Raw genomic sequence first — 15,960 nt, 5'->3', positions numbered from 1 at the left:
CAGTGCATTCGGAAAGCATTCAGACCCCTTTCCCTTTTCCACCCACAGGGGAGCCAGGCCCAGCCTTTCAGAATGGCTTATGGTAGTGAAATTAACATTACATTCTCTGGCAAATGCTCTGGTGGACATTCCTGCAGTCAGCATGCAAATTGCACGCTCCCTCAAAACTTGAGGCATTGTGTTGTGTGACAAAACTGCACATTTTAGAGTGGCATTTTATTGTCCCCAACACAAGGTGCACCTGTGTAATGATCATGCTGTTTGATCAGTTCTTAATATGCTACACCTGTCAGGTGGATGGATTATCTTGGCAAAGGACAAATGCTCACTAACAGGGGTGTAAACAAATTTGTGTGCAAAATTTTAGAGAAATAAGCTTTTTGTGCATATGGGACATTTCACAGAGAAGTTAAAGAAGTTAAGGCAATGCCTTGTGACCGGCTCCACACTGCTTTACAATGCAATGAGTTGCTCTTCCAAGCGGATGACCACAGATCAATGAGGTTAATTAGTGGAAGTGTTTTGCTGCAAACAGACCAACTCTTTATTCCAGAATGACTGGACATATTTCAAACCATCTTTATCCGACCTTATGTTGACTTGCAAGCTTGAGCTGGGCGATATGGACAAAAATCCATATAGTGATAAGTCGCCTGAATTGATGACATAACGATAAATAGAACAATATATTTATAACATTAATATGCTCCACAGTTTTTATTTTATTATCCTTTAAGCTACTACTACTAGTTTGATGGTTGTAGCCATCAAGTGATCCAGGCTGCATCACATCCAGCCGTGATTGGGAGTCCCATAGGGCGGCGCACAATTGGCCCAGCGTCGTCCGGGTTTGGCCTGGGTAGGCCATCATTGTAAATAAGAATTTGTTCTTAACTGAAGTGCCTAGTTTAAATAAAGGTTAAATTAAAAAAATCTATTGTCACATTAACAATCACCCATTTTAGCAAACGGATTTCATTTCAAACTTCACATTTCTCTAGTACGGGCTACTTATTGTAATGAACAATATCAGTAAAATGCCTGCGATAAGTGATCGGTATGGTTGGTGTCGATAATTGAGGGTTTATTGTCCCAGCTCTACTGCAAGATTATGTGTTCCATGGAAATGGCATGGGGCTGTAAAAGTGTTTTGCTTTGAATAGACCACCTATTCATTATAGAATGTCTAGAGGGTTTCTTTCAAGCCACATTAATCCAGTGCTGATACAGTATGTAAACATATTTCCAATGGAAATGGCAGAGTTGAAAAATAAGTCTTAATTTCAAATATCACAAATGAATACACAGTAATAACATGTATTGAATACAGGTGTATAAAGTGTTTAATCAAAATATTTAAGCCTCTAGATTCATATTTAAGCTGTAGATTTAGGACTAGATGGGAAATGCAAAAAAAATTGAAACGTAAACCTTGATTTTGCTGAACTGTAGTATTATGCTGTAGTGGACTATTGTATAGGGTGAAATGGTGTGAAGATGGCATTAGGCTGTGGAGCTGACGCAGCAGGTTTCCATTGATACTTGTAATAGACACTGAACACCCGGCCGAGGTCATTCACTGCAGACTGCAGAGGGAGTGGCCTAAAAACCCATTGTTAGAATCTCACCAGGAAGCCCCTTCTAGCTTGGGTCTGAGTGTGTGTGTGTTAAAGAAAGAGGAGAGGGAGGATGGAGGGAGGGAGGGAGGGAGGGTGGGTAGTGAGAGCATCTTGTCCAGACCCTCTTAAAATGCTTCCATCTGGCTGTCGTTGTGCCGATGAGTGTCGCAGTCCCTTGGCAGGCAGGGCCACATTCCCATGTCCCTGGTCTTGTATCTGATCCAGGATGAGCCAGGGGGAATGGGGGCTGCTGCCTGCCTGCCTGCCTTCCTTCCGCTGTGGAGGGAGAGCTGGCCCTTGAAATGAGCGTCATGTTCCAAAACCCTGTGGTAGATTGTGGGAGGGAGGCTGAGTGTGGGTACAATTGACTGTGGAAGTGTGAGTCATGACTAGAACAGCATGGCTGCCTGTGTCTGTGACCCTTCAACCCTGAATCTAGTCTTTGTCACCAGGGGACGGGACGCTGAGAGTGTGGGATGTGAAGACAGGGAGGTGCAGGCTGGCCATCCCAGCCCACAAGGCAGAGATCCTCAGCTGTGACTGGTGCAAATACGATCAGGTACCGAGGTACTTTACTGCAGTACAGCCCCCCACTGTTAAAACCTCAACCCAAAACGTTTAATTTGACGCTTGGAAGCAGGAGTTTATGAAGTGGACCTAAAGACATTTAGGTTTAAAATGCCAACACTTCAAACATGAATAAAACCCATCCTGAGATTGAGAACAGAGATACTGTACAATCACCTCTGCCATATACTAGCCTCACTGCCATTGTTATTAATGATATTGCATATTTATATGTGAGAAGACCTCTATAGGTTGTAAAAGGTCTTGTCTCAGCATTTCTTGCCATAAAGATTAATATGAATTTCCCCTAATTATAATGACAGTTAATACAGGCCTGTGATAGTACAGTATGTACGTTTGGGATACTTGTTTAACCCACTCTGTCTGGGCTGTCCTCAGAATGTGATCGTAACCGGAGCAGTGGACTGTAGCCTGTGTGTGTGGGACTTACGGAATGTCCGGCAGCCTCTGTCACGCCTACTAGGCCATTCCTACGCCATACGAAGAGTAAAGGTAATGTAGCATTCCTTCTCACCCATACACCATACTAGGGCTGGGCGGTAAACCGTATCTTACTATATACCGGTGTTGATGCACGGACTGGTTTGGATTTTTACTCAACCTTACGTAACGGTTTTTCAATATTTGGTTTGTTAGTTTCAAGTTTTAATGTCACATGCACAAGTACAGTGAAAGGCCTTTCTTGCAAACTCAATACCCAACAATGGGATAATCAATAACAATGTATTACTAGAAAAAAACACACAAGAAATAGGAAATATGAAATACACAAAGTTAGTAAGTAAGCAAGCATACTAAATACAGGAAATGTTGAAAAAGTCAGATCCAATACCATATTTACATGTGCAGGGATACTGGAGTGATGAAGGTAGATATGTATAGGGGTAAGGTGGCTAGGCAACAATATATAAGATAAAACAGAGTAGCAGCAGCTTGTACGTGAGTGGGTGTGTAGAGTCAGTATAAATGTACAGTTGAAGTCGGATGTTTACATACACCTTAGCCAAATACATTTAAACTCAGTTTTTCCTGACATTTAATCCTAGTAAAAATGTCCTGTCTTAAGTCAGTTAGGATCACCACTTTATTTTAAGAATGTGAAATGTCAGAATAATAGTAGAGAGAATGATTTATTTCAGCTTTTATTTCTTTCATCACATTCCCAGTGGGTCAGAAGTTTACATACACTCAATTAGTATTTGGTAGCATTGCCTTTAAATTGTTTAACTTGGGTCAAACGTTTCGGTTAGCCTTCCACAAGTTTCCCACAATAAGTTGGGTGAATTTTGGCCCATTCCTCCTGACAGAGCTGGTGTAACTGAGTCAGGTTTGTAGGCCTCCTTGCTCACACACGCTTTTTCAGTTCTGCCCACAAATGTTCTATAGGTTTGAGTTCAGGGCTTTGTGATGGCCACTCCAATACCTTGACTTTGTTGTCCTTAAGCCATTTTGCCACAACTTTGGACGTATGCTTGGGGTCATTGTCCATTTGGAAGACCCATTTGCGACCAAGCTTTAACTTCCTGATTGATGACTTGAGATGTTGCTTCAATATATCCACATAATTTTCCTCCCTCATGATGCCATCTATTTTGTGAAGTGCACCAGTCCCTCCTGCAGCAAAGCAGCCCCACAACATGATGCTGCCACCCCCGTACTTCACGGTTGGAATGGTGTTCTTCGGCTTGCAAGCCTCCCCTTTTTCCTCTTAACATAACGATGGTCATTATGGCCAAAAAGTTCTATTTTTGTTTCATCAGACCAGAGGACATTTCTCCAAAAAGTACGATCTTTGTCCCCATGTGCAGTTGCAAACCGTAGTCTGGCTTTTTTATGGCAGTTTTGGAGCGGTGCTTCTTCCTTGCTGATCGGCCTTTCAGGTTATGTCGATATAGGACTCATTTTACTGTGGATATAGATACTTTTGTACCTGTTTCCTCCAGCATCTTCACACGGTCCTTTGCTGTTGTTCTGGGATTGATTTGCACTTTTCACACCAAAGTACGTTCATCTCTAGGTGACAGAACGCGTCTCCTTCCTGAGCGGTATGACGGCTCTGTGGTCCCATGGTGTTTATACTTGCGTACTATTGTTTGTACAGATGAACATGGTACCTTCAGGAATTTGGAAAATGCTCCCAAGGATGAACAAGACTTGTGGAGGTCTACGATTTTTTTCTGAGGTCTTGGCTGATTTCTTTTGATTTTCCCATGATGTCAAGCAAAGAGGCACTGAGTTTGAAGGTAGGCCTTGAAATACATCCACAGGTACACCTCCAATTGACTCAAATGATGTCAATTAGCCTATCAGAAGCTTCTAAAGCTATGACATCATTTTCTGGAATTTTCCATGCTGTTTAAATGCACAGTCAACTTAGTGTATGTAAACTTCTGACCCACTGGAATTGTGATACAGTGAATTATAAGTGAAATAATCTGTCTGTAAACAATTGTTGGAAAATGTATTGTGTCATGCACAAAGTAGATGTCCTAACCGACTTGCCAAAACTATAGTTTGCTAACAAGAAATTTGTGGATTGGTTGAAAAACGAGTTTTAATGACTCCAACCTAAGTGTATGTAAACTTCCGACTTCAACTGTAGGTGCATAATATGTGTGAGTGAGTAAATGAGTGAGTGACTGTGTCGGTGTGTAGGGCCATGTGAGTGTGCACAGAGACAGTGCAAACATTGAAATCAGTTGTATTGCTTTGGGATAGAAGCTGTTCAAGAGTCTGTTGGTGTCAGACTTGAAGCACCGGTACCTCTTGCCGTGTGGCAGCAAAGAAAATAGTCTAAGGCTTTGACGATTTTCCGGGCCTTCTTTTCACACCGCCTGATATAGAGGTCCTGGATGGCAGGGAGCTCGGCCCCAGTGATTCACTGGGCTGTCCGCACAACCCTCTGTAGCGCCATGCGATCGTAGGCAGTGCTATTGCCATACCAAGCAGTGATGCAGCCAGTCAATATGCTCTCAATGGTACAGCTGTAGAACCTTTTCAAGATTTGAGGGCCTATGCCAAACTTTTTCAACCTCCTGAGGGGGAAGAGGAACTGTCGCGCCTTCTTCACAAATGTCTGTGTATGTTTGGACAAATTTGTACATCATTTTTTACCCCTTTTTCCTCCCCAATTTCGTGACACTTCTTGACACACTGCTCGCTTAATCCGGAAGCCAGCCGCACCAATTTGACGGAGGAAACACCGTTCAACTGGCGACACGAGTCACCGGCCCGCCACAAGGAGTCGCTAGAGCGCGATGGGACAAGGACATCCCGTCCGGCCAAACACTCCGCTAACCCGGACAACGCTGGGCCAATTGTGTGCCGCCTCATGGGTCTCCCGGTCGTGGCCGGCTGCAACACAGCCCGGGATGGAACCCGGGTCTGTAGTGACGCCTCTAGCACTGCGATGCAGAGCCTTAGACCTCTGTGCCACTCGGGAGGCACTTGTTTGGACCATTTTAAGTCTTTAGTGATTTGGACACCGAGGAACTTGATGCTGTTAAATGTATGAATATAATAACTGAGTGAAACTCGTAAAAAATTATGGCAATCGTCTGTTCTTACCGCCAGTAAGAGACCGCTAACAGACTGCTAGCTGAATGTGCGCACAATGCACTTTTTTTGCAATGAATCTTGCTTGCGATGCAATGCTGGTGCTGGTGCCAAAAGCACGGTAGAAATTGGCACAATGCTCCTGGTGGTGAAGTAAGAAACTGCCATTGAATCTATTGAAAATACTTGGTCATAGATAGGTCGTTTGTTTAGCAACAAAACTGACGCGTGCGCAACTATGGGGCAAAACAGACAGGTTTGGCTTAGACTGTTGACAACATGTAAACTTTATTTTGTTTCCAAATGTTTATTGAGAACAAATACATTTGCACAATTAGCTCTTGTTGTCTCTCAAATACGTTGTTACAGTTGTTGATTAGCTAGCTTGCAAAGTTGAGCCATGTAAGCATTGCCATGACATCAGTCAAAACACCTCAAAACAAGACATGGTATCAATAACAAGATAAAACTAGCTGAAACGAGCCACCTACAATTCCCCACATGGCAGCTTCTTGTCATTGTTGCTAGCTTACGATTCAGAATCGTAACAAAGCATGGCTTCTGTCCCCATCAACGCATGCGCATCATTTTCGTGACATTGTCAGACAACTCGTCTATAGAGGACAATAATTATGATAAAGGAAAAGTGACTTTTTCGCAAAATAGAGGCATAGAAAGACAAAACAGATGTGGTACGGTGTGGAAACGATAACACATGAGTGAAGGAAATGCAGAAATAGATAAATGCAAAAAAAGTATTTGTGGTTGAAGTTTGATTGAACATTGTTTTACAATCAGAAGAGAGAAAGCCCCATTAAAAACACTTAGAATGTATTTGTTGCCACCCCAGGGTCACGCACTACTTACAAAGCATATTTAGAACAGATAAAATACTGTCATACCGTCAAAAATGAGAAAAATATAATGATATTATATTTTGGCCATATCATCCAGCCCTACACCATCCTCTCAGTTCCACGAAAAGGCTTTTCCACTGTGTTAAATTATGTTAGCAAATTGCCAGCTGTTGGAAGCAGGAAACAGCTCAGCAATACTCGACAGCACAGATTCCCTGCCTTACCTGCCTGCCTAGCAACCTGTTCTGGAAAGATGGTTCTGGTGTGATCAAAGCACTTAGCTGAATGGAGTTAACAAGCACAGTACAGTACGGTCTGATGGGATCCTTGGCAGCTTTGCAGTACACTGGCCCTGCTCACAAGTCCTGCTGTGGTGACAGCTATAGATTTTTTTTGTCTCCTCCATGATCTGTTTAATGGATTTTGAGAGAAAGGTGGTGGGTTGGATGCTTGGATGGGTCGGTCGGCGGGCCCTAGCTACCATGTCCAGTCTAACAACCACCAATTAGTCAGATTAAACAGAATTGACTTCACCCAGCAGGTTTCTAGACCTCATCGGCCCTCATCACATGATCCATGTGATTCTCACTCCTCTTAACAATGGGGAATCACCCTGCCACACACTTTAACATCACATAATCAGCTAGAGCTAGCTACAACACTATCAGTTGGAAGTCCAGTGTTTTCAGGACAGATTTTTAGCATGCGTGGGTAATCAATAGATGCAAGGTGTTCGTAGTGGACCTCATCTTGAGATTTCCAGTGTGTTTGTAAAATCTGCCATCAGGTATAGATTTTCTTAAGGCAGCAAGTCAATGTGATGTTACAAATATAGCATATCAGCAAGTCTGCGAGGACACTGAAAAGAGTGCTCAAAGTAAATGAAAAAGTGCTTGGCAAATCCCTTGTGCTTTTACATATTGGAAAGGTAATATACTGTAGATACGAGCAGAGATTTGATTGCTTTCATTTAACAACATCAAAGCCCAAACTTAAAGATGTGTAAAGGTAAAAGTGTTTAGTCATGGTTGTGTGTGTGCCAGCCAATTTCCCCCTCACCAGGGTGACCACGTGTCCCGGATTGTGTGGGACAGTCCCGCATTTTGGCCCTTTGACCTGCAACCAAACAATCACGTCTCGCATTTTATCAACAAATTAAAACACTAATTTACAAAGAAAGGTCGATTTGACCCTTGTTTTAGTCAGACTCCCCATTAATTTGATGAGAATTGACTTTCCAACCTGTTTCTTTTGCAGTCATGTTGCGCTTATGACAAGATATACACGCAGTGGCCAGTGTATTAGGTATACCTATCTAGTACCGGGTCAGACCCCCCTTTGCCTCTAGAACAGCCTGAATTCTTTGGGGCATGGAAACATTGCTAAAATTTGTATCAAGGGAGCTAACGTGTGCCAGGAAAACATTCCCCACACCATTACACCACTGCCACCAGCCTGTACCATTGACACCAGGCTGGATGGGTCCATGGATTCATTTAGCTTACGCCAAATCCTGACTCTGCCATCAGCATGACGCAGCAAGAACTGGGATTCGTCGGACCAGGCGGTGTCAGAGGAAGGCCCTAAAAGACTCCAGTCACCCTGGTCATAGACTGTTCTCTCTGCTACCGCATGGCAAGCTGAACCAGAGTGCCAAGTCTACGTCCAAAAGACTTCTTAACAGCTTCTACCCCCAAGCCATAAGACTCCTGAACAGCTAATCAAATGGCTACCCAGATTATTTGCATAGTCACTTTAACTCTACCTACATGTACATATTACCTCAATTACCTCGACCAACCAGTGGCCCCGCACATTGACTCTTTACCGGTACCACCTGTGTATAGCCTTGCTACTGTTATTTTACTGCTGCTGTTTAATTATTTGTTAATTGTATTTTTTATTTATCTATTTTTTACTTAACCAACAATGCAGTTAAGAAAAATAAGTGTTAAGGGCTTGTAAGTAAGCATTTCACTGTTAGGTCTACACCTATTGTATTCGGTGCATGTGACAAATACAATTTAGATTTTGATTTGATTTATTTTTCCACTCCTCAATTGTCCAGTGTTGGTGATCGCCTGCCCACTGGAGCCGCTTCTTCTTGTTTTTAGCTGATAGAAGTGGAACCCCGTGTGGTTGTCTGCTGCAAAGGAATGACGCGTTGTGCTTTCCGAGAGGCGGTTCTGCATGCAACTGTTGTACTGCGCTGTTATTTTCCTGTTTGTGACCTGCCTGTTAGCTTGCACAATTCTTGCCCTTCTCCTTCGACCGCTCATCAACAAGCTGTTTTCGCCCACAGGACTGCCGCTGACTGGATGTTTTTTGTTTGTCGCACCATTCTCAGTAAACCCTAGACACTGTCGTGCGTGAAAAGCCCAGGTGGCCGGACGTTTCTGAGATACTGGAAACAGCGCGCATGGCACCGACGATCATTCCACGCTCAGGTCACTCGTTTGGCCATTTCTAATGTTCAATGGAACAGTAACTGAATGACGCGATGCCTGTCTGCCTGCTTTGTGTAGCAAGCCACAGCCACGTTACTCACTGTCTGTAGGAACAAACCATTTTCGTGAACGGGCTGATGTACCTAATAAACTGTATCATAAGGATGTGGTACTGGTGACGTAAAATACTTCTCCAATCGTTGTTGAGATCTGATATTCTGCGCAGAGCAAGTCGAGACGTAGGCCAATGTTATATCGTCAGCCAATCACATTTGTCAAATCCTTTTGGGCTAAATTTCAGCTGAACTTGAAGAGGACAGTTAACTACTTACAAAAAGCATGCTTGTAACAAAGAGCTATAAAAGTAAGTAAATAGCTGTTTTAGACTGAAATATATAAGGTAATTCAGCTAAACTTGTGAGGCTCTCCGTGCTCATTAGTTGCTCATTCAACACTTAATGTCGTTTTTAGAAGTCTCCTTTCCTAACTGTTGTACATTCCCAGAGACCAACCAGAAATGTTTCCTTTGCCAAATATTCCCATATTTTCATAAAATCTTTCGTTTCTGCATAACCAAATTTTGCGCAAGGCAGTAGAGTAGGCTAATTGTCCTTCGATCAGCTTGCTCAATGCAGCGGGAGAGGGATTTTTGTGTGTATTTTTATTCATGTAGGCTACACTGTCCGGCGAATGTACTGCAAAATCATTCCGTTGTCCCGCATTTGAGTATTTTAAATGTGGTCACCCTATCCCTCAGCTGTTAATAAAAAATGTAACTGTCAAATTTTGCAAGTTTATATTGTATTCTTATGGCTTTTCCCACAGTTCTCTCCATTCAACCAGACCGTGTTGGCCTCATGTTCCTATGACTTCACAGTCAGGTAAGACATTCTAATCATGATTCTGTAAATCTTGTTCAGCTTGTAATGCAAACTGAGCAATAATATCCCACTGTGCATGAACAATGTTTAAAGACAAACGCCACAAACAAGATTTCATTTGTGAAACCTTTACTAAAACTCATTGGAGTCAGTGAAGCTTGATCACTAGATACTGTTTCCTGGAAGAAGGGCAATCTCCTTGAATTATTTAAAAGAATTGACCTCCAGGAACACTCGTGTTTGAGAGGTCTGTAGAAAGATGTGTAAAATATACATGCAAGCAATGGAAATACCAACCACAATCGTACTATGTTGAGTAGGGTCATAAAATCTGTAATTTCAAGGTAGACTGGTTTATTTTTATTTGGCAATGCGTATTCTCCGTCTCAGAGTTTGAATATGTGAGCCTAATTCCCAAACAATGCCGTTAGTCAAGGGAGTGTTGTTTAGTGTCATGCATCCACCAACAGACATCTCTAGCACCGACAACATGACCCATAAATCACTTTTGTGTACGCTGTCGTATATTAGAATCATTCCTTGAGACAGAATTAACATCATCCTATGCTGTCCTGTACTGAGATCCTATTCTATTCCTCCAGTCTTTTTTTCAATATGGAGCCAATTTGTTTTCAGCACTTTTATTTCCATGACTGTTCAAATCTTGTTTTCTCATGGCTCTCTCGTCTCTCTGCAGCAGACATATGGTGAACAATATGTTTGGAACATCGAATCGCAATAAAATCACAGTATCGAATCACAATACGTATAGAATCGTGAGAATCACAATACATATCGTATCAGCACCTAAGTATCGTGAGGTCCCTGGCAATTCCCAGCGCTATTGTCTTGTATCTCTACAAGTTCTATTGTCACATACACTGCATAGGTGCAGTGAAATGTGTTGTTTTACAGGGTCACCAATCGTAGTGTGACACCCTGGAGCAAAGTAGGGTTAAGTGCCTTCCTCAAGGGCACATCGACAGACCTTGTCGGCTCAGGTATTCAAACCAGCAACCTTTCGGTTACTGGCCCAACGCTCTAACTGCTTGGCTACTTGGCGCTGTTTACAGTGCAGTGTGCAGTGTTCAGTGGGCTGGTTGGCTGCTGAGGTTTGGACCAGCACCAACCTGAATTTTATTGATTTGGCCTGGGGCAAGACTGCCTTGGTTAGTTCAGGCAGATTACTGTGGTGGTGTATTTCATTAGAAACTATCGCTGACTACACAGAGACATTTTATGCGACACCAGTCTTCTTCATGCCCCTCCAAGGCCAGCCTCATCTTGTTGTTTGAAGTCCGAAATCGAGTCAATTGCTTTCATGTGAAAAAAATAAACACTATTTTTTTTTAAATGTTATTCTTGGTGTTGGATCAACACAGTTTTTCTCTCTCTCTGACTGTTGGAAACCTGGTCTCTTTGTTGACAACTTGGTTGCATCTGTCTGACAGAAAGGTATGCCATGTTATGCAAGTACCCTTAGGTAAAACATAAGTAACACACTTGCCACTGATCGGGCTTACAAAAGAAAAACTTCCCACCAAGGAATGAGTCATTTTTGGGAGGTTTTCTTCAGCGTGCCATCACTGGATTACTGTCATACTGTTTGCTGAAGGCCTACCTGAACTATCTATCTCTGTTCTAGCTGCTGTTCACTCTTCACTTCCCTTGACTTGGCTTTTTGTTTCCGATGTCACGTGAAAGTCAGTGGCTATGGGAAAGCCCCTCTCTATATATTTTACAACACCTTGTCCCACACTGGTGCCTCTGTGCTCTTATAGGCCTAGACACACAGAGCAGGATCATGAGTCTCTCACTGAATTTCAGCCTCAAGACTTGAGAAGTGTAACTTGGTCATAAAAAAGGTTTGATTTTTACATTCTCTCATCTCAAGAGGTTATAAAAAAAGTGCCTATTAAGTGTCACATAAAGTAACAGTAACAGAGTTGACGATTTCTTCTGAAATCAGCCATGAATCCCCTTTTGACAGCGGGAATGGAAGCTTATTGTGTGCAACGGGAAGTGGAAATTGAATGCAAGCTTCACAAAACATTTTTTAAGTTCCCTTAAATTTTCATTTTATTTAACTAGGCAAGTCAGTTAATAACATATTCTTATTTACAATGACGGCCTAGGAACAGTGGGTTATCTGCCTTGTTCAGGGGCAGAACAACAGATTTTTACCTTGTCAGCTCGGGGATTCCATCCAGCAACCTTTCGGTTACTTGCCCAACGCTCTAACCACGAGGCTACCTGCCGCCCCATTGAGGGACAGACGTAAATGAATCACTAATCACATGAAATAAATAATAATCTTCACAAATTACTTTGTCAAAGCAACAAAATAACTAAGGCTTTACAATGATGATGAAACTTGGAGAAATTTTGGGATTTAAAATCTTCCTAGAAGTGACACATGGTTGGGGGACATGTCAAAATGCAGAATTTTGGCACTTTACCAAGCATTTATTTATATTAAACATCTGATTTATAGAATTTTCCATATGGTCTATATTAAAAGGCACTTCATTTAATATAAGTCTTTTAAAATTCAATATTGGTGCACAATTTCTACCTAAAATATCAAAAGGCACTGTTTTCATGTAACAACCCAATTATGTTGTGCTGGCCTGTACACGTGTGGGAGAAATTAGCAGTTATCATTCAGATTTATATATGATATGGGTTACTGAACGGATATTTAACCAGAATTGTCAGTGCATCTCAAGCCCACGTTAGCCTACAGAGCTAATAGGCTAAGTCTATGTACATATGGCTGAGTAAACTCATAGATCAATACTGTTTTTAATGTGGAGCGTGTTTAGCCATGGGGTTGTCATATTCCGTGAAGAAACCAGATAATTATTTCTAGCACTGCACTGCATCGATCACCTATGCTTTAAAGGTAATTAACGGAAATGATTTTCCTTAGATCGTCATGGCACTGCTGAACAAAAGGTTTGTTTTCCTATAGATAAAAAAATACGGCCAGGCCTTGTGTGTCATGCATGTACTGTCCATTCATTACAGGCATGGGACTGGGTTGAGGCGATGGCACCTGTTGTAACATAGACCTCATCCCAGGCCTCTGTTTACTCACTCCAAGTTACGTTTGGTTGTCTTTAGAATTCTACCAGGTCCTGGTGTTTACATGAGATTAGGTGTCCTTTTTGATTCACAGCGCAAGGTGAGGTTGGGTTGCCATGGTGGGCTCTGTTCATTCAGGAGTGTTGGGACTGAAGGTAAACGATGCGCTGGCCGCTGCCACCTGTTATTGTAGGGCTAATTAGAGCAGGATATTGCCTCACCTCAATTAGCCTGAACGCTGGCTGGGTATTGTGGGAGGAACGAGAAGGAGAGCCATCTACAGTACCTGAGCTAGAGCACATCGCCACTGGGCCTGGATCTGACTAACTGTTTGTTCCCACAGAAACGTACTGAGTGTGACTTATGGAGATGGATCGTGTTGTATTTTGAGTCCTACTGACACTACTCTCTTGAAGTGAATGGGGTGGTACACCTGCTCATCAAACATTTCATTCCAAAATCATGGGCATTAATATGGAGTTGGCCCCCTACCTGCTGCTATAACAGCCTCCACTCTTCTGGGAAGGCTTTCCATTAGATGCTGGAACATTGCTGCAGGGACCTGCTTCACTTCAGCCACAAGAGCATTAGTGAAGTCGGGCACTGATGTTGGGCGATTAGGCCTGGCTCGCAGTCAGCATTCCAATTCATCCCAAAAGTTTTCGATGGGGTTAAGGTCAGGGTTCTGTGCAGGCCAATCAAGTTCTTCCACACGGATCTCGACAAACCATTTCTGTATGGACCTCGCTTTGTGCACAGGGGCATTGTCATGCTGAAACAGGAAAGGGCCTTCCGCAAACTGTTGCCACAAAGTTGGAAGCACAGAATCGTCTAGAATGTCTTGTATACTGTAGCGTTAAGATTTCCCTTCATTGGAATTAAGGGGCCTAGCCAAAACCATGAAAATCAGCCCCAGACCATTATTCCTTCTCAACCAAACTTTACAGTTTGCAGTATGCATTCAGGCAGGTAACATTCTCCTGGCATCCGCCAAACCCAGATTTGTCCGTCTGACTGCCAGATGGTGAAGCATGATTCATCACTCCAGAGTCCAATGGCGGCGAGCTTTATACCACTCCAGCCGACGCTTGGTATTGTGCATAGTGATCTTATGCTTGTGTGCGGCTGCTTGGCCATGGAAACCCATTTCATGAACAGTTCTTGTGCTGACGTTGCTTGCAGAGGCAGTTTGGAATTCGGTAGTAAGTGTTGCAACTGAGGACAGACGATTTTTCAGCACTCGGCGGTCCCGTTCTATGAGCTTGTCTGGCCTACCACTTCGCGTCTGAGCCGTTGTTGCTCCTAGACGTTTCCACTTCACAATAATAGCACTTACAGTTGACCGTTGCAGCTCTAGCAGGGCAGAAATTTTACAAACCGACTTGTTGGAATAGTGGCATCCTATGACGGTGCAATGTTGAAAGTCACTGAGCTCTTTAGTAATGTTTGTCTATGGAGATTGCATGGCTGTGTGCTCAATTTTATACACCTGTCAGAAACGGGTGTGGCTGAAATAGCCGAATCCACTAATTTGAAGGCATGTCCACGTACTTTTGAAAATATATGGTACATACTGTAGACACTAATAAGGGGAAGCCTTGTTCTCTTTGGATTTGTTTTATTCTTCTGTTGAACACCGATATATGTCATTTAGACTAGAGAACACTCAACACATATTTTATTTTCCCAGGCTAATTTCCGAGTTTGTTTTCATCATCTGCATTGCTTTCGCAAACCTCTTATTTCCTTTTGACTCTAATGCTCTACATGGATCTTTTCTTGAATGCAATCCTACCTTTTAACATCCAATGGGCTCCAGACCCACAATGCAGTTGCAGTATGGGAGAGGCCTATTGCGGATTGACACTAACTGCTCTCCTTCTATAATAACTCTAAATGACTGACTCCCCTGGCACACATAAATAGGCCCAGAATATTTTTCAAAAGAAATCATTTAATTACATTTGCTAAGTGGATCAGTCTGGCGCGCGCTGCGTCAGGGCTTTGAGCCATCGCCCCGGCCGTCAGAAGGGGGAAAGGGGGGAGAAACGGCATTTCAATTAGTGGGATTGCCTCATGTTGTGTTGGGCTGCGTCTGCTTCCACAGGCTCTGGGACTACTCCAGGACCGAGCAGCCGCTGCTGGAGACACTGGAGCACCACTCAGAGTTCGTCTGTGGCCTGGACTTCAATCTGCAAATCCCCAACCAGGTCTGTCTCAGTATTGTCTAACTATTATCTCACTGGCCCATGTATTTATCTCAGCCACAGGGCTCAGCCATTGGACCCAACCTCTGCGGGAAAAAATCGCTACTAGGGGTTCCGATACAGCGACATAACACCACAGTGGACACTTACCCCTGCGGGTCCAGCACGTTCACTTAGAGAAAAACACTACTTCTGCCTTTTCCTGAGGTATATGTTGTACTGAAGAAAAGCGTTGCATAGAGTAAATGTATCCTTATAAAGTCCACTGCAATGCTGTTCTATCTATCTATTGGTCTGCATTACAGTAGCCAGCATCCATGAATTCAATTCTCCAGTCACATTCTCCCTCACAAAGTGTTTGATATCAGTCCAGCTATCAATCTAGCTGAGGAGCCATATAATTGAAAACGTCACTCTCACTTCTTCTTATTCCTACCCCGTACCTAGCCTCTACTGTTGCGTCTCTCATGGCTGTTTACATTGTTCAGCCTGAGAGGACTGGAAAATTGACTGATAGGATGTAATACGCTCTATTGTAAAGGCTAGTCATTACTGGGGATGTCATTTTTCATATGACGCTGATAGCCTTCCTGTGTTATTCTCTGGAAAAAAACTGTCACGCACAATTTGGCATAAACACGACTGTGGGTATACAGTGTCCATGGAGCCTGGGTATCTACACACACATACACACATCGAACAAACACACCCACATTCCA

General features: G+C 43.0%; 1 protein-coding gene across 2 annotated transcripts in view; it reads left to right on the top strand.

Moving 5' to 3' along the window:
- Nucleotides 1-15,960, top strand: part of pex7 (peroxisomal biogenesis factor 7) — a 29,987-nt gene that overhangs the window by 7,354 nt on the left and 6,673 nt on the right. The window contains exons 6-9 of one of the 2 annotated variants that reach the window (XM_014205106.3): nt 2,072-2,178; nt 2,586-2,699; nt 9,892-9,947; nt 15,142-15,244. In XM_014205106.3, the coding sequence (XP_014060581.3) occupies nt 2,072-2,178; nt 2,586-2,699; nt 9,892-9,947; nt 15,142-15,244 (380 nt within the window). The remainder of the gene's footprint in view (nt 1-2,071; nt 2,179-2,585; nt 2,700-9,891; nt 9,948-15,141; nt 15,245-15,960) is intronic. The other variant, XM_082976840.1, reaches the window with a different exon arrangement.

This window comes from Salmo salar, chromosome 06 (genome assembly GCF_965601325.2).
Source record: "Salmo salar chromosome 06, fSalSal1, whole genome shotgun sequence".
NCBI classification, from domain to species: Eukaryota; Metazoa; Chordata; class Actinopteri; order Salmoniformes; family Salmonidae; genus Salmo; species Salmo salar.
The sequence above is the reverse complement of the archived record's forward strand: the minus strand, read 5'-3'. Positions and strand labels throughout refer to the sequence as shown.